This window comes from Rattus norvegicus, chromosome X (assembly GCF_036323735.1).
Source record: "Rattus norvegicus strain BN/NHsdMcwi chromosome X, GRCr8, whole genome shotgun sequence".
NCBI lineage: Eukaryota > Metazoa > Chordata > Mammalia > Rodentia > Muridae > Rattus > Rattus norvegicus.
In genome coordinates this window covers 35,365,004-35,384,633 of record NC_086039.1, presented here as the reverse complement: position 1 = coordinate 35,384,633, position 19,630 = coordinate 35,365,004, and the positions used below count along the sequence as shown (strand labels likewise).

General features: G+C 41.5%; 1 protein-coding gene across 6 annotated transcripts in view; it reads left to right on the top strand.

The window, feature by feature from the left end:
* Positions 1–19,630, top strand: part of Ctps2 (CTP synthase 2) — a 140,848-nt gene that overhangs the window by 33,872 nt on the left and 87,346 nt on the right. For all 6 annotated transcript variants that reach the window (NM_001034998.2, XM_006256900.3, XM_006256898.4 and 3 more), the window contains exons 8-10: positions 12,557–12,708; positions 16,320–16,452; positions 18,346–18,434. In NM_001034998.2, coding sequence (NP_001030170.1) covers positions 12,557–12,708; positions 16,320–16,452; positions 18,346–18,434 — 374 coding nt within the window. The remainder of the gene's footprint in view (positions 1–12,556; positions 12,709–16,319; positions 16,453–18,345; positions 18,435–19,630) is intronic.

Genomic DNA, 19,630 nt, shown 5'->3' with positions numbered 1-19,630 from the left:
ATATGGGGTCTCGAGCCCCTTCAAGCTCTTCCAGTTCTTTCTCTGATTCCTTCAATAGGGGACCTATTCTCAGTTCAGTGGTTTGCTGCTGGCATTCGCCTCTGTATTTGCTGTATTCTGGCTGTGTCTCTCAGGAGCGATCTACATCCAGCTCCTGTCGGTCTGCACTTCTTTGCTTCATCCATCTTGTCTAATTGGGTGGCTGTATATGTATGGGCCACATGTGGGGCAGGCTCTGAATGGGTGTTCCTTCAGTCTCTGTTTTAATCTTTGCCTCTCCCTTCCCTGCCAAGGGTATTCTTTTTCCTCATTTAAAGAAGGAGTGAAGCATTCACATTTTGATCATCCGTCTTGAGTTTCGCTTGTTCTAGGGATCTAGGGTAATTCAAGCATTTGGGCTAATAGCCACTTATCAATGAGTGCATACCATGTATGTCTTTCTGTGATTGGGTTAGCTCACTCAGGATGATATTTTCCAGTTCCAACCATTTGCCTACGAATTTCATAAACTTGTTGTTTTTGATAGCTGAGTAATATTCCATTGTGTAGATGTACCACATTTTCTGTATCCATTCCTCTGTTGAAGGGCATCTGGGTTCTTTCCAGCTTCTGGCTATTATAAATAAGGCTGCGATGAACATAGTGGAGCACGTGTCTCTTTTATATGTTGAGGCATCTTTTGGGTATATGCCCAAGAGAGGTATAGCTGGATCCTCAGGCAGTTCAATGTCCAATTTTCTGAGGAACCTCCAGACTGATTTCCAGAATGGTTTTACCAGTCTGCAATCCCACCAACAATGGAGGAGTGTTCCTCTTTCTCCACATCCTCGCCAGCATCTGCTGTCACCTGAGTTTTTGATCTTAGCCATTCTCACTGGTGTGAGGTGAAATCTCAGGGTTGTTTTGATTTGCATTTCCCTTATGACTAAAGATGTTGAACATTTCTTTAGGTGTTTCTCAGCCATTCGGCATTCCTCAGCTGTGAATTCTTTGTTTAGCTCTGAACCCCATTTTTTAATAGGGTTATTTGTTTCCCTGCGGTCTAACTTCTTGAGTTCTTTGTATATTTTGGATATAAGGCCTCTATCTGTTGTAGGGTTGGTAAAGATCTTTTCCCAATCTGTTGGTTGCCGTTTTGTCCTAACCACAGTGTCCTTTGCCTTACAGAAGCTTTGCAGTTTTATGAGATCCCATTTGTCGATTCTTGATCTTAGAGCATAAGCCATTGGTGTTTTGTTCAGGAAATTTTTTCCAGTGCCCATGTGTTCCAGATGCTTCCCTAGTTTTTCTTCTATTAGTTTGAGTGTGTCTGGTTTGATGTGGAGGTCCTTGATCCACTTCGACTTAAGCTTTGTACAGGGTGATAAGCATGGATCGATCTGCATTCTTCTACATGTTGCCCTCCAGTTGAACCAGCACCATTTGCTGAAAATGCTATCTTTTTTCCATTGGATGGTTTTGGCTCCTTTGTCAAAAATCAAGTGACCATAGGTGTGTGGGTTCATTTCTGGGTCTTCAATTCTATTCCATTGGTCTATCTGTCTGTCTCTGTACCAATACCATGCAGTTTTTATCACTATTGCTCTGTAATACTGCTTGAGTTCAGGGATAGTGATTCCCCCTGAAGTCCTTTTATTGTTGAGGATAGCTTTAGCTATCCTGGGTTTTTTGTTATTCCAGATGAATTTGCAAATTGTTCTGTCTAACTCTTTGAAGAATTGGATTGGTATTTTGATGGGGATTGCATTGAATCTGTAGATTGCTTTTGGTAAAATGGCCATTTTTACTATTTTAATCCTGCCAATCCATGAGCATGGGAGATCTTTCCATCTTCTGAGGTCTTCTTCAATTTCTTTCTTCAGTGTCTTGAAGTTCTTATTGTACAGATCTTTTACTTGCTTGGTTAAAGTCACACCGAGGTACTTTATATTATTTGGGTCTATTATGAAGGGTGTCGTTTCCCTAATTTCTTTCTCGGCTTGTTTCTCTTTTGTATAGAGGAAGGCAACTGATTTATTTGAGTTAATTTTATACCCAGCCACTTTGCTGAAGTTGTTTATCAGCTTTAGTAGTTCTCTGGTGGAACTTTTGGGATCACTTAAATATACTATCATGTCATCTGCAAATAGTGATATTTTGACCTCTTCTTTTCCGATCTGTATCCCTTTGATCTCCTTTTGTTGTCTGATTGCTCTGGCTAGAACTTCAAGAACTATATTGAATAAGTAGGGAGAGAGTGGGCAGCCTTGTCTAGTCCCTGATTTTAGTGGGATTGCTTCAAGTTTCTCTCCATTTAGTTTAATGTTAGCAACTGGTTTGCTGGATATGGCTTTTACTATGTTTAGGTATGGGCCTTGAATTCCTATTCTTTCCAGGACTTTTATCATGAAGGGGTGTTGAATTTTGTCAAATGCTTTCTCAGCATCTAATGAAATGATCATGTGGTTCTGTTCTTTCAGTTTGTTTATATAATGGATCACGTTGATGGTTTTCCGTATATTAAACCATCCCTGCATTCCTGGGATGAAGCCTACTTGATCATGGTGGATGATTGTTTTGATGTGCTCTTGAATTCCGTTTGCCAGAATTTTATTGAGTATTTTTGCGTCGATATTCATAAGGGAAATTGGTCTGAAGTTCTCTTTCTTTGTTGTGTCTTTATGTGGTTTAGGTATAAGAGTAATTGTGGCTTCGTAGAAGGTATTCGGTAGTGCTCCATCTGTTTCAATTTTGTGGAATAGTTTGGATAATATTGGTATGAGGTCTTCTATGAAGGTTTGATAGAATTCTGCACTAAACCCGTCTGGACCTGGGCTCTTTTTGGTTGGGAGACCTTTAATGACTGCTTCTATTTCCTTAGGAGTTATGGGGTTGTTTAACTGGTTTATCTGTTCCTGATTTAACTTCGATACCTGGTATCTGTCTAGGAAATTGTCCATTTCCTGAAGATTTTCAAATTTTGTTGAATATAGGTTTTTATAGTAAGATCTGATGATTTTTTGAATTTCCTCTGAATCTGTAGTTATGTCTCCCTTTTCATTTCTGATTTTGTTAATTTGGACGCACTCTCTGTGTCCTCTCGTTAGTCTGGCTAAGGGTTTATCTATCTTGTTGATTTTCTCAAAGAACCAACTTTTGGTTCTGTTGATTCTTTCTATGGTCCTCTTTGTTTCTACTTGGTTGATTTCAGCTCTGAGTTTGATTATTTCCTGCCTTCTACTCCTCCTGGGTGTATTTGCTTCTTTTTGTTCTAGAGCTTTTAGGTGTGCTGTCAAGCTGCTGACATATGCTCTTTCCTGTTTCTTTCTGCAGGCACTCAGCGCTATGAGTTTTCCTCTTAGCACAGCTTTCATTGTGTCCCATAAGTTTGGGTATGTTGTATCTTCATTTTCATTAAATTCTAAAAAGTTTTTTTTTTTTTTTTTTTTTTTTATTAACTTGAGTATTTCTTATATACATTTCGAGTGTTATTCCCTTTCCCGGTTTCCGGGCAAACATCCCCCTCCCCCCTCCCCTTCCTTATGGGTGTTCCCCTCCCAACCCTCCCACCATTGCCGCCCTCCCCCCATAGACTAGTTCACTGGGGGTTCAGTCTTAGCAGGACCCAGGGCTTCCCCTTCCACTGGTGCTCTTACTAGGATATTCATTGCTACCTATGGGGTCAGAGTCCAGGGTCAGTCCATGTATAGTCTTTAGGTAGTGGCTTAGTCCCTGGAAGCTCTGGTTGCTTGGCATTGTTGTACTTTTGGGGTCTCGAGCCCCTTCAAGCTCTTCCAGTTCTTTCTCTGATTCCTTCAATAGGGGACCTATTCTCAGTTCAGTGGTTTGCTGCTGGCATTCGCCTCTGTATTTGCTGTATTCTGGCTGTGTCTCTCAGGAGCGATCTACATCCGGCTCCTGTCGGTCTGCACTTCTTTGCTTCATCCATCTAGTCCAATTGGGTGGCTGTATATGTATGGGCCAAATGTGGGACAGGCTCTGAATGGGTGTTCCTTCAGTCTCTGTTTTAATCTTTGCCTCTCCCTTCCCTGCCAAGGGTATTCTTTTTCCTCATTTAAAGAAGGAGTGAAGCATTCACATTTTGATCATCCGTCTTGAGTTTCGTTTGTTCTAGGGATCTAGGGTAATTCAAGCATTTGGGCTAATAGCCACTTATCAATGAGTGCATACCATGTATGTCTTTCTGTGATTGGGTTAGTTCACTCAGGATGATATTTTCCAGTTCCAACCATTTGCCTACGAATTTCATAAACTCGTTGTTTTTGATAGCTGAGTAGTATTCCATTGTGTAGATGTACCACATTTTCTGTATCCATTCCTCTGTTGAAGGGCATCTGGGTTCTTTCCATTTTCTGGCTATTATAAATAAGGCTGCGATGAACATAGTGGAGCACGTGTCTCTTTTATATGTTGAGGCATCTTTTGGGTATATGCCCAAGAGAGGTATAGCTGGATCCTCAGGTAGTTCAATGTCCAATTTTCTGAGGAACCTCCAGACTGATTTCCAGAATGGTTTTACCAGTCTGCAATCCCACCAACAATGGAGGAGTGTTCCTCTTTCTCCACAACCTCGCCAGCATCTGCTGTCACCTGAGTTTTTGATCTTAGCCAATCGCACTGGTGTGAGGTGAAATCTCAGGGTTGTTTTGATTTGCATTTCCCTTATGACTAAAGATGTTGAACATTTCTTTAGGTGTTTCTCAGCCATTCGGCATTCCTCAGCTGTGAATTCTTTGTTTAGCTCTGAACCCCATTTTTTAATAGGGTTATTTGTTTCCCTGCGGTCTAACTTCTTGAGTTCTTTGTATATTTTGGATATAAGGCCTCTATCTGTTGTAGGGTTGGTAAAGATCTTTTCCCAATCTGTTGGTTGCCGTTTTGTCCTAACCACAGTGTCCTTTGCCTTACAGAAGCTTTGCAGTTTTATGAGATCCCATTTGTCAATTCTTGATCTTAGAGCATAAGCCATTGGTGTTTTGTTCAGGAAATTTTTTCCAGTGCCCATGTGTTCCAGATGCTTCCCTAGTTTTTCTTCTATTAGTTTGAGTGTGTCTGGTTTGATGTGGAGGTCCTTGATCCACTTCGACTTAAGCTTTGTACAGGGTGATAAGCATGGATCGATCTGCATTCTTCTACATGTTGCCCTCCAGTTGAACCAGCACCATTTGCTGAAAATGCTATCTTTTTTCCATTGGATGGTTTTGGCTCCTTTGTCAAAAATCAAGTGACCATAGGTGTGTGGGTTCATTTCTGGGTTTTCAATTCTATTCCATTGGTCTATCTGTCTGTCTCTGTACCAATACCATGCAGTTTTTATCACTATTGCTCTGTAATACTGCTTGAGTTCAGGGATAGTGATTCCCCCTGAAGTCCTTTTATTGTTGAGGATAGCTTTAGCTATCCTGGGTTTTTTGTTATTCCAGATGAATTTGCAAATTGTTCTGTCTAACTCTTTGAAGAATTGGATTGGTATTTTGATGGGGATTGCATTGAATCTGTAGATTGCTTTTGGTAAAATGGCCATTTTTACTATATTAATCCTGCCAATCCATGAGCATGGGAGATCTTTCCATCTTCTGAGGTCTTCTTCAATTTCTTTCTTCAGTGTCTTGAAGTTCTTATTGTACAGATCTTTTACTTGCTTGGTTAAAGTCACACCGAGGTACTTTATATTATTTGGGTCTATTATGAAGGGTGTCGTTTCCCTAATTTCTTTCTCGGCTTGTTTCTCTTTTGTATAGAGGAAGGCAACTGATTTATTTGAGTGAATTTTATACCCAGCCACTTTGCTGAAGTTGTTTATCAGCTTTAGTAGTTCTCTGGTGGAACTTTTGGGATCACTTAAATATACTATCATATCATCTGCAAATAGTGATATTTTGACCTCTTCTTTTCCGATCTGTATCCCTTTGATCTCCTTTTGTTGTCTGATTGCTCTGGCTAGAACTTCAAGAACTATATTGAATAAGTAGGGAGAGAGTGGGCAGCCTTGTCTAGTCCCTGATTTTAGTGGGATTGCTTCAAGTTTCTCTCCATTTAGTTTAATGTTAGCAACTGGTTTGCTGTATATGGCTTTTACTATGTTTAGGTATGGGCCTTGAATTCCTATTCTTTCCAGGACTTTTATCATGAAGGGGTGTTGAATTTTGTCAAATGCTTTCTCAGCATCTAATGAAATGATCATGTGGTTCTGTTCTTTCAGTTTGTTTATATAATGGATCACGTTGATGGTTTTCCGTATATTAAACCATCCCTGCATGCCTGGGATGAAGCCTACTTGATCATGGTGGATGATTGTTTTGATGTGCTCTTGAATTCGGTTTGCCAGAATTTTATTGAGTATTTTTGCGTCGATATTCATAAGGGAAATTGGTCTGAAGTTCTCTTTCTTTGTTGTGTCTTTGTGTGGTTTAGGTATAAGAGTAATTGTAGATTCGTAGAAGGAATTCGGTAGGGCTCCATCTGTTTCAATTTTGTGGAATAGTTTGGATAATATTGGTATGAGGTCTTCTATGAAGGTTTGATAGAATTCTGCACTAAACCCATCTGGACCTGGGCTCTTTTTGGTTGGGAGACCTTTAATGACTGCTTCTATTTCCTTAGGAGTTATGGGGTTGTTTAACTGGTTTATCTGTTCCTGATTTAACTTTGATACCTGGTATCTGTCTAGGAAATTGTCCATTTCCTGAAGATTTTCAAATTTTGTTGAATATAGGTTTTTATAGTAAGATCTGATGATTTTTTGAATTTCCTCTGAATCTGTAGTTATGTCTCCCTTTTCATTTCTGATTTTGTTAATTTGGACGCACTCTCTGTGTCCTCTCGTTAGTCTGGCTAAGGGTTTATCTATCTTGTTGATTTTCTCAAAGAACCAACTTTTGGTTCTGTTGATTCTTTCTATGGTCCTTTTTGTTTCTACTTGGTTGATTTCAGCTCTGAGTTTGATTATTTCCTGCCTTCTACTCCTCCTGGGTGTATTTGCTTCTTTTTGTTCTAGATCTTTTAGGTGTGCTGTCAAGCTGCTGACATATGCTCTTTCCTGTTTCTTTCTGCAGGCACTCAGCGCTATGAGTTTTCCTCTTAGCACAGCTTTCATTGTGTCCCATAAGTTTGAGTATGTTGTATCTTCATTTTCATTAAATTCTAAAAAGTTTTTAATTTCTTTCTTTATTTCTTCCTTGACCAGGTTATCATTGAGTAGAGCATTGTTCAATTTCCACGTATATGTGGGCATTCTTCCCTTATTGTTATTGAAGACCAGTTTTAGGCCGTGGTGGTCCGATAGCACGCATGGGATTATTTCTATCTTTCTGTACCTGTTGAGGCCCGTTTTTTGACCAATTATATGGTCAATTTTGGAGAAAGTACCATGAGGAGCTGAGAAGAAGGTATATCCTTTTGCTTTAGGATAGAATGTTCTATAAATATCCGTTAAGTCCATTTGGCTCATGACTTCTCTTAGTCTGTGGACATCACTGTTTAATTTCTGTTTCCATGATCTGTCCATTGATGAGAGTGGGGTGTTGAAATCTCCCACTATTATTGTGTGAGGTGCAATGTGTGTTTTGAGCTTTAGTAAGGTTTCTTTTACGTATGTAGGTGCCCTTGTATTTGGGGCATAGATATTTAGGATTGAGAGTTCATCTTGGTGCATTTTTCCTTTGATGAATATGAAGTGTCCTTCCTTATCTTTTTTGATGACTTTTAGTTGGAAATTGATTTTATTTGATATTAGAATGGCTACTCCAGCTTGCTTCTTCTGACCATTTGCTTGGAAAGTTGTTTTCCAGCCTTTCACTCTGAGGTAGTGTCTGTCTTTGTCTCTGAGGTGTGTTTCCTGTAGGCAGCAGAATGCAGGGTCCTCGTTGCGTATCCAGTTTGTTAATCTATGTCTTTTTATTGGGGAGTTGAGGCCATTGATATTGAGAGATATTAAGGAATAGTGATTATTGTTTCCCTTTATATTCATATTTGGATGTGAGGTTATGTTTGTGTGCTTTCATTCTCTTTGTTTTGTTGCCAAGACGATTAGTTTCTTGCTTCTTCTAGGGTATAGCTTGCCTCCTTATGTTGGGCTTTACCATTTATTATCCTTTGTAGTGCTGCATTTGTAGAAAGATATTGTGTAAATTTGGTTTTGTCATGGAATATCTTGGTTTCTCCATCAATGTTAATTGAGAGTTTTGCTGGATACAGTAACCTGGGCTGGCATTTGTGTTCTCTTAGGGTCTGTATGACATCAGTCCAGGATCTTCTGGCCTTCATAGTTTCTGGCGAGAAGTCTGGTGTGATTCTGATAGGTCTCCCTTTATATGTTACTTGACCTTTTTCCCTTACTGCTTTTAATATTCTTTCTTTATTTTGTGCGTTTGGTGTTTTGACAATTATGTGACGGGAGGTGTTTCTTTTCTGGTCCAATCTATTTGGAGTTCTGTAGGCTTCTTGTATGTCTATGGATATCTCTTTTTTTAGGTTAGGGAAGTTTTCTTCTATGATTTTGTTGAAGATATTTACTGGTCCTTTGAGCTGGGAGTCTTCACTCTCTTCTATACCTATTATCCTTAGGTTTGATCTTCTCATTGAGTCCTGGATTTCCTGTATGTTTTGGACCAGTAGCTTTTTCCGCTTTACATTATCTTTGACAGTTGAGTCAATGATTTCTATGGAATCTTCTGCTCCTGAGATTCTCTCTTCCATCTCTTGTATTCTGTTGGTGAAGCTTGTATCTACAGCTCCTTTTCTCTTCTTTTGGTTTTCTATATCCAGGGTTGTTTCCATGTGTTCTTTCTTGATTGCTTCTATTTCCATTTTTAATTCCTTCAACTGTTTGATTGTGTTTTCCTGGAATTCTTTCAGGGATTTTTGCGATTCCTCTCTGTAGGCTTCTACTTGTTTATTAATGTTTTCCTGTGTTTCCCTAAGTGTGTTCATGTCTTTCTTGAAGTCCTCCAGCATCATGATCAAATATGATTTTGAAACTAGATCTTGCTTTTCTGGTGTGTTTGGATATTCCATGTTTGTTTTGGTGGGAGAATTGGGCTCCGATTATGGCATGTAGTCTTGGTTTCTGTTGCTTGGGTTCCTGCGCTTGCCTCTCGCCATCAGATTATCTCTAGTGTTACTTTGTTCTGCTATTTCTGACAGTGGCTAGACTGTCCTATAAGCCTGTGTGTCAGGAGTGCTGTAGACCTGTTTTCCTATCTTTCAGTCAGTTATGGGAACAGAGTGTTCTGCTTTCGGGCGTGTAGTTTTTCCTCTCTACAGGTCTTCAGCTGTTCCTGTGGGCCTGTGTCTTGAGTTCACCAGGCAGCTTTCTTGCAGCAGAAAATTTGGTCTTACCTGTGGTCCTGAGGCTGAAGTTCGCTCGTGGGGTGCTGCCCAGGGGCTCTCTGCAGCGGCAGCAACCAGGAAGACCTGTGCCGCCCCTTCCGGGAGCTTCAGTGCACCAGGGTTCCAGATGGTCTTTGGCTTTTTCCTCTGGCGTCCGAGATGTGTGTGCAGGGAGCAGTCTCTTCTGGTTTCCCAGGCTTGTCTGCCTCTCTGAAGGTTTAGCTCTCCCTCCCACGGGATTTGGGTGCAGAGAACTGTTTATCCGGTCTGTTTCTTTCAGGTACCGGCGGTGTCTCAGGCAGGTGTCCTGCCGCTCCTGGGCCCTCCCCCACGGGAGCCCAGAGGCCTTATACAGTTTCCTCTTGGGCCAGGGATGTGGGCAGGGGTGAGCAGTGTTGGTGGTCTCTTCCGCTCTGCAGCCTCAGGAGTGCCCACCTGACCAGGCGGTTGGGTCTCTCTCTCACCGGGTCTGGGAGCAGAGAGCTGCTGCGGGCCGGGATCCGCGGGTGTAGGGTAATTCTAGCATTTGGGCTAATAGCCACTTATCAATGAGTGCATACCATGTGTGTTTTTCTGTGATTGGGTTACCTCACTCAGGATGATATTTTCCAGTTCCAACCATTTGCCTACGAATTTCATAAAGTCATTGTTTTTGATAGCTGAGTAATATTCCATTGTGTAGATGTACCACATTTTCTGTATCCATTCCTCTGTTGAAGGGCATCTGGGTTCTTTCCAGCTTCTGGCTATTATAAATAGGGCTGCTATGAACATAGTGGAGCACGTGTCTTTGTTATATGTTGGAGCATCTTGTGGGTATATGCCCGAGAGAGGTATAGCTGGATCCTCAGGTAGTTCAATGTTCAATTTTCTGAGGAACCTCCAGACTGATTTCCAGAATGGTTGTACCAGTCTGCAATCCCACCAACAATGGAGGAGTGTTCCTCTTTCTCCACATCCTCGCCAGCATCTGTTGTCCCCTGAGTTTTTGATCTTAGCCATTCTCACTGGTGTGAGGTGAAATCTCAGGGTTGTTTTGATTTGCATTTCCCTTATGACTAAAGATGTTGAACATTTCTTTAGGTGTTTCTCAGCCATTCGGCATTCCTCAGCTGTGAATTCTTTGTTTAGCTCTGAACCCCATTTTTTTAAAAATATTTTATTTATTTATTATATATATGAGTACACTGTAGCTGTCTTCAGACACACCAGAAGAGGGCATCAGATCTCATTACAGATGGTTGTGAGCCACCATGTGGTTGCTGGGATTTGAACTCAGGACCTCGGGAAGAGCAGTCGGTGCCCTTAACCACTGAGCCATCTCTCCAGCCCAAGAACCCCATTTTTTAATAGGGTTATTTGTCTCCCTTTGGTCTAACTTCTTGAGTTCTTTGTATATTTTGGATATAAGGCCTCTATCTGTTGTAGGATTGGTAAAGATCTTTTCCCAATCTGTTGGTTGCCGTTTTGTCCTAACCACAGTGTCCTTTGCCTTACAGAAGCTTTGCAGTTTTATGAGATCCCATTTGTCGATTCTTGATCTTAGAGCATAAGCCATTGGTGTTTTGTTCAGGAAATTTTTTCCAGTGCCCATGTGTTTGAGATGCTGCCCTAGTTTTTCTTCTATTAGTTTGAGTGTATCTGGTTTGATGTGGAGATCCTTGATCCACTTGGACTTAAGCTTTGTACACGGTGATAAGCATGGATCGATCTGCATTCTTCTACATGTTGACCTCCAGTTGAACCAGCACCATTTGCTGAAATGCTATCTTTTCTCTCTCTCTCTCTTTTTTTCTTCTTTTTTCTTTTTTTCGGAGCTGGGGACCGAACCTAGGGACTTGCGCTTGCTAGGCAAGCGCTCTACCACTGAGCTAAATCCCCAACCCCTCTTTTTTCCATTGAATGGTTTTGGCTCCTTTGTCAAAAATCAGGTGCCCATAGGTGTGTGAGTTCATTTCTGGGTCTTCAATTCTATTCCATTGGTCTATCTGTATGTCTCTGTACCAGTACCACGCAGTTTTTATCACTATTGCTCTGTAATATTGCTTGAGTTCAGGGATAGTGATTCCCCCTGAAATCCTTTTATTGTTGAGAATAGTTTTAGCTATCCTGGGTTTTTTTGTTATTCCAGATGAATTTGCAAATTGTTCTGTCTAACTCTTTGAAGAATTGGATTGGTATTTTGATGGGGATTGTATTGAATCTGTAGATCGCTTTTGGTAAAATGGAGTGCCACCCAGTTTTAGACTGGATCTTCCTGTGTCAGTTAATGAAATTAGAAATTTCAAATACTGGCAGGGGAGATACCATGATCATGAAGGTACATTTCCCAGGGCAAGGCTCACCCATTGCACTTGGGGTGGTTTCCCCAAATGCAGGAAACTCGACTGCCTAATTTGTGGTAGTGAAGTACCTGCATTCACGCACTCCCCTGCGGGAAAAATTCCAAGCCAGATGTGGTTGGACATGTCTTTAATCCCAGCACTCAATAGGCAGATGCAGGCAGATCTCTTGTGAATTTGGGGTTAAGCCTTGACTCCATAGTGATTTCTAAGCCAGCTGCAGAATGAGACATTGTCTTGAAAAAATCCCCAATAGACATGCTCAAAGGCCAATTTGATCTAGACCGTTCCTAGCTGATATTCTCCCCAGGCAACTGTAGACTGTAGGTTGTAGAAAACTGTTAAAACTGAACACTATCGCTTGCATTCTCTCTCTCCTAACCTACCCTTTTCTAAAATTGTGTCTTGCTGTATACCTGAGGCTGGCTTTGAATTTCTTTCTTTCTTTTTTTCCAGAGCTGGGGACCGAACCCAGGGCCTTGCGCTTGCTAGGCAAGCGCTGTACCGCTGAGCCAAATCCCCAACCCCTGGCCTTGAATTTATCATGGTCTTCTTGCCTCAGCTTTCTATGAAGCTGGAATTAGGCCTGCACTGCGAAGTATAGCTGTCTTAGCTTTCTTTTTGCTTTTTAGAATTTTAAATTAAAAAAAAATAAAAATTATCTTTAATCTTTCCTTACAGTCCAGTGGTTTTCCCCCTCCTGGTCTGCCTTCCAACAGTTCCTCATCCATTCTTCCTCCCAAGCCTGCAAGAGGGTGTTCCTGTCCCCTACCCCACCCCACCAGGCCTCCTCACTGCTTTTCTTATTTGAGTATAAACAGTCTCCCAAGTTCTGAATTGTTCCAGTCGTGTATTAAGGACAGTATTTTATTATCATTGATCAGGTCATCTGTATCCATGATGTTTCTTCCATCTACCGAGTCCCTCTTCTTTTGGAGGAGCAAGGTGTGGTTAAATATTTTCAAGAGAGATTGGACCTGCCCATCAATGATTGCTCAAATAATTTGCTTTTCAAGTGGAAAACCATGGCTGACAGGTACGTGACAAGAATTTCGTTCATAATTTTTTTTTTAAAAACATAGATAGGATTTCTAAAAATTTGTTTCCAAATTCTTTCCAGACTGTTTCAGTCTTTATAGATGAACAGGAAATGGGACTGCAGGATTAAAGACAGCATACTACAGCTTTCTGGTTTTATGTGGGGACGAACTGAGTTTCTCATGCTTTTATGGCAAGTCCTTCACTGACTAAGTTTTCACCCTGGCCCCTTTATGGAATCGTTAATAATTCCTGGGCCTGGAGGTGGAAGGAAGGCCTGCTTTAAAGGGTCACTTGTTCAGAATTTTGTATGTGTATGTTTTGATGTGGATGTATCTAAATCTGTTGTTAGAGTGTTTCTCTGTCTTCTTTGAAGATTTCTGAAGCCATTGAGTTTCCCGTACTTAAACCCAGGGATTTGGATTCTCAAAGGAATATTTTTAATCCTCAAAAGTATTTTATTTATATATTAATTTTCTTATTTGCTGAATATTTCCTCCACTTTTTTTTTTCAGTCTTGGGGCCAGAACTCCAGGCCTTGTATGTGCTGGCAAGTACTCTGTGCTGGGCCACGTGCCTAGCCAAATTCAGAGTTGTTGTCTTAAAATTTGGCTAACATTTTTTTTTTTTTTAAAGAACCGGGGCCCTCTGTGCATCTTTTTTTTATTTTTATTTTATTTTTTTTTATTAACTTGAGTATTTCTTATTTACATTTCGAATGTTATTCCCTTTCCCGGTTTCCGGGCAAACATCCCCCTCCCCCTCCCCTTCTTTATGGGTGTTCCCCTCCCCATCCTCCCCCCATTGCCGCCCTCCCCCCAACAATCACATTCACTAGGGGTTCAGTCTTAGCAGGACCAAGGGCTTCCCCTTCCACTGGTGCTCTTACTAGGATATTCATTGCTACCAATGAGGTTGCAGCCCAGGGTCAGTCCATTTGGCTAACATTTCTTAAAGAAGATCCTTTAAACGGGAAGTGTTGGCTCTGCCCTTACTATTTTGTCTGGTGGTGTTTTATGGTTTGTTTTGGTTGGTTTTGGGATAGTCTTATGCAGCCCAGACTGGCCTTGAACTCCCACTTCTGACTCCAGAGTGCTGGGATTCTGTAGGCATCCACCACCATGCCCAGCTCCCATTAAATAGTTGAATGTTATAAAAATTCTTATTTTAAAATTATATTTATTTTGTGTACACATACACTTTGTGCACATCAATTAAAAGACAACCTTTAGGGAGTTGATGCTCTCTCCCTCCTCCAGATCCTTAATTGTATCAGCAAAGACAAGGTTATTTTAATAAAGTCTTTGTTGTTGTTTGTTTTTCCAGAAAGAGTTCCTCTTTGTAACCGTGACTGTTGTGGAACTTTCTCTGTAGATCAAGGTGGCCTCAATCTCAGAGATCTGCTAGCCACTGTCTCCTGAGTGCTGAGATTAAAAGTGTATCCTATGCTACTACACTTGGTTTATACCATTCTTGGTGATTTTTTTTTAAAGTCAGGGTCTAAAGACCAGAATGGCCTCAAACTCAGAGAGATTGTCTCACCTCTAAGTGCTGGGATTATAGGTGTGAGCTTTTGTTCCTAGGGAGGTTTTTTTTTCTTCCCTCTGAGGACTGAACCGAGAACATCAAGCATACATCAAACCTTAATGCATGAACTATATTTTCAGCCTGGCGGGAACCCATTCAGCTCACCACAGTCGTCAAAGTAAATGGAGATAGCAATATCTGTATCATTTTGGCAGTAATGTTGGTTTATTGGTAACTGCAGTGTATAATGGCCACCCCATCACTGTAGCCTGTAGAATTATATAAGGAGTCAGTGAGAGGGCAACGTAGCTGTCTTCATGATGGAGGCTCACAGTTACTCAGAGGCGAGGAGGCCTGGTTGAACTGGGTATGTTCTTTTTCTGGGACCCCAGGCTGATTGAGATAGCCCTCCCTACTTTAGGACTTACCCATGATGGGTGAGTCTATAAAGTAGACTCTCCATTCCCCCATAGCTCACAGTAGTATCAGAGCCTTGCCTCAGACATCTGTGAGAGCTGTCTGTGTCAAGCATGGGAGGTGGACCTTTGGCTGATCCTAGAAGTGGAAGTTCACAGGGAAAGTTAACATGAAGGATGGGCTTAGGACATCGGCCAGTTAGCATAGCAACCCCCATTCTGGTGGGGCGTGGCCTGTGCACTCACCTATCCCATCTGTTACCATGTGACTTCTGCCAAGGAAGTGTAGATATGTATGTGTGTGGGCATGTATGTATGTAATGTGCACGTGCACATCAAGTATCTTCTAAAGTATCTCCACCTTATATATTGAGACAGGTCTCTTGCTCAATCTGGAGCCTAGCACTTCAGCTTGATTGGCTAACCTGCTTGTCCTGGGCAACTCATTTCTACCTCCCTTGCCCCAGGATTACAGCTGGGCCACTACACCCATCCTGCATTTACAATTGCAAAGTGTTTCATCCACTAAGTCCCATCCCCATCTCCCAGTCTGTCTTTGGTATTGTTTCTTTCCTGCACTGCAGATGGAGATATGGAAAGGGGCTGCCACCTTCTGGTAACATTTCACTTCATTGTTAGGGGCAAGAACTTGCCCCAAAGCTCTACAGCATCATTAACATCTGATTACCGTATTTCTCATGTTCTCTGAATAGATTTCCTGAGAAAAGCAACCTAAAAATTGTGTCTCTAGTTGGGACATGGGATTGAGTATCTTTTGTAGACTGGAATTTTCTCATTAAAGTGATCTAAACGGGTTGTAATGTTTTAAATAATTCTTTTAACACTATTTTTGAGACGTGTCACAAATAACCAGACATTGGAAGGGAATGTGACAATTTTTTTTCTTTTTTTTTTTTTTGGAGCTGGGGACTGAACCCAGGGCCTTGCGCTTGCTAGGCAAGCGCTCTACCACTGAGCTAAATCCCCAACCCAGAATGTGACAATTTGAAATGCAGACAACTTTGAGTGCATTTTCTTTTACAGCGTCACCTTACAAACACACTGGCTTGTTTCCTATTGACAAGTACATTGCATATTCTTACACAATGTCACCCTATAATCTAATGTATGAACAGTTTAGAGTTTATAAGATAGCTATCTTATATCTGAGATTTATATCTGTACCTGTTTGTGTGAGCCAACATTGAGGATTCTTGGGGTTTCTAATAAGTTTTGCTTCTTAATATGTGTGTGCGCTTGTGTCTACACATTTGGTGCCACCATTTATATATGGAGACAGTACAGTTGCTGGGGACTCTCCTGTTCTACCTCCAGTCTCCTCATAAGAATGCTGGGGTTACAGATGTGTGCTACCCTGGCTAGGGTTTTTTTTTATGGTTTCTGGAGACAAGAACTCAAGTCCTCATTCTTGCATCAAGTGCTTCACAAACTGAGCCGTCTCCCCAGCTCTTCTTATGCCTTTGAAATCTGTTTGATGCCCAGATGTTGGCATGTTGGAGGAGCGATTTGGGTTAAGTACACTGAGCATCTTCTTGTCTGTGCGTTAAGGCTCTGAAAAGTACCTTGCAATAAGAGCAGTGCCTGCGTTGTTGCTTGTGACGTTTCATAGTGTCCACATGGACTTTAAGCTTGTTTTCCTTCTCAGGTATGAAAGATTGCAGAAAATATGTTCCATAGCCCTGGTTGGTAAATACACCAAACTCAGGGACTGCTACGCCTCTGTGTTCAAAGCCCTGGAACACTCAGCCTTGGCCATCAACCACAAGTTGAATCTGATGGTGAGTCGCAGCCTACTTTTCCAGCTATCTGGTTATTTTATCTTTAGTTATGTGTCTGTGTCTCTGTGTGAGTGTGTACACGTGAGTTCAAGTGCACAAGGGAGGCCAGAGGCGTTGGATCTCCCTGGAGTTGGAGATTCAGATGGTTAGGAGCCACCTTGACATGAGTGACAGGCTCAGTGCTGGACTGCTTACTTAGCATGATCAAGACACTGGGTTCCTTTCCCTGCACTGCAAAACACATGAACAGACACAATTTACTCTTTTATTGCTCTGAGGAAGCACCATGGCCATGATAACTCTTATTTTAATTGGTGGCTTGCTTATAGTTTCAGAGGGTTGGTTCATTATCATCATGGATGGAGCATGGTGGTATACAGGCAGGCAGGCTTGGCCCTGGAGAAGTAGCTGAGAGCTCACATCTTATCTACAAGTGGCAGGCGGAGAGAGGAACATTTTGAGACCTCAAAACCCACCCCTGGAACACACCTCCTCCAATAAGACAACACCTCTTAATCCTTCTCAAATAGTTCCATTAACTAGGGAGCTAGCATTCAAACATGAACCTGTGGGGGCCATTCTCCTACAAAGCACCACAGTTGGGGGTGTGGCTCAGTGCTAGAGTGCTACTGAGCATGCTCAAAGCCTCGATTTCTATCCCTAGCCCTGCAAAAGAAACGCAATTTATAAATTCTCAAAGATGCGATTGTGAAGTCCAACCACCGTATGAAAAGTTGAACAGAAGGACGGCAGGACTTAACATACAGTCCTAGCCATGTCCAAGATTTATGATATGGAGGCAGATGGGCAGGTGGAAGAGTGCTATGGGATGGAGTCTGGGCAAAGGCGAGCATAAGCTTCCCAGAGGCCTTCCCAACATGGAGCCTCATGCACTCAGCTGGAAGCCCTCCAGTGATGCCCTATGATACATGTGTAAAGTGCTGTCTACAGGAAACTCAGTGCCAAGGTCATTTCCTGTCCTTCTTTCTCTCCCTCTTCTATCTCTCTCTTTCCATCTCTCTCTTCTTTTCTCCTTATACACCCTGGTACTAGGATTGAGCCTAGGACTGTACACATACTAGACAGATGCCATAACATTAAGCTACATTTCTAACCCTCTTTTAGTTTTGTATTTTGAGATAGAGCTTTTCTAGATTGACTAGGTTGGCCTTGAATTTACTCTGTACCCTGTAAGATCCTCTGGGAAGAATGAGGCCTTGTATGAAGGCCTAGCTACCATTAACAGCTTGTAAATTCTCAGGGAGGGTTATGGCCTTGAGACATGGTCTTGAAATTCTGGCCAGCCTGAAACTCACTGTATAAACCTCTAACTTGCAATGCCCTCCTGTCTCTTCTTGGACCATAGGCATGAACCACCACACTTGGCATTTTCTCTTTCAGTTTTGAAAAAGGTTTTTGGAAGCTGGACATGGTAGTACACACCTTTAATCTTAGCAGTTGGCAAGTAGAGGCAGGCAGATCTCTGTGTGTGTGAGGCCAGCCTGGTCTATAGAGTGAGTTCCAGGACAGCCAGAGCTACACAGAGAAACTGTGTTTGAACAAACAAAACAAAACAAAACAAAACAAAACAAAACAAAACAAAACAAAACAGTGGTTTTGGGTGCTGAATGTTGAACTTGGGGCCTTGCATAGGCTTTGCCACTGAGCCATATGTACCTTTAGTCCCTATCCTAATCATTTCATTTTTATCTTTTTTAATTTCATGTTTTTCTCTCTTCTACTTTCCTGTAGGTAAGTGCTCTACTACTAAACTATTCTAGCCTTCCATGATTGAATAACTGTGTTAGATAGCTATAATATTTTTGAGTGTTCGTTTTTCTTAAATGTTTCTTTAACCTGTTGTGATTTTGATGCTGTTGTTTTGATTTTTAGTACATAGACTCCATTGATCTGGAGCCAGTCACCAAAGCTGAGGATCCTGTGAAATTCCATGAAGCTTGGCAGAAGCTGTGCTTAGCTGAGTGAGTACAGGGACTGGCTGTATGAAGAGGACAATGCCCTTGTTTTTTTTTTTTTTTGTACTTAGACTACTGTTCCAGTTGCTAATTTTTGTACATGTGGAGTAGCTAGGAAGTCCTGATAGTCTTTACAGGTACCTACCATGTAAAGGTGACCACCATGCAGCATTCATGCCCCATTGTATTTAGGTGTGTCACATGAGCTCAGGTGACTTGGGCAATTTGTTTTGAGAGTGTGGGGGGACTGCATTAGAGGGAAAGAATATTGATTTTATGAAAGATGCAATTAATTAATTAGTTAATTATAGGAAGAGAGTCTCATAGAGTCCAGGTTGGCCTGGAAACTGTGTAACTTAGGCTGACTTTGTTTTTTTTTTTCTGGTTCTTTTTTCCGGAGCTGGGGACCGAACCCAGGGCCTTGTGCTTCCTAGGCAAGCGCTCTACCACTGAGCTAAATCCCCAACCCTTAGGCTGACTTTGAACTCCTAATCCTCCTGTCTCTACCTCCTAAGTTTGGTGTTTATAGATTTGTACTGGTTTATGGGGCACTGGGGATGGCACTGAGGCCCTGGCTGCATGTTAGACAAGCACTCTCCTGAGCTTTGTCCCCAGCCCTTCCATGTGTTCCTGTTTCCCCCTTCCACTTCTCTTTCCTTTCTGTAAGTAATTGAGAGAACCCTGGGGCAGCATTGTATCTTGAGGTTACCATGCTCTTCCTGGTATTTTCCCTTGAATTGTTGTCTTTTCACTTGAGTTTTTGCTGTAGCAAGGACATTTTCATTCACCATTACTAAAGTGGCTGTTGAAATCTTAGTGTTTTTTTTTACCACTTTACCTCTTTCTGATGATGTTAGAGAGCTTAAAGTTTTTATATAGTAGTAGGAAAGAATTTAACCAAGCTAGGTGGAGGTTGAGGTAGGAGGATCCAGAGTTCAAGTTCACTCTTGGCTATAGAGTAAGTTTGTGGCTACTCTCCACTCCATGAGGCCCTGTCTCAAAAAATTAATAACAACAAAAAAAGAACTTTAACTATTTTTTAAAAATCTTTATTCACTTTATGTTGCTCTCTCTCTCTTTACATTAGGCAGGGGCTCTACAACTAAGTTATACCATTCCCCAGTAAAATTATTTTATTTTATATTCTTTTATTTACTTGTTTTTTGTCTTGAGAATTCTGAATCCCCCTGTCTTAGTCTCTG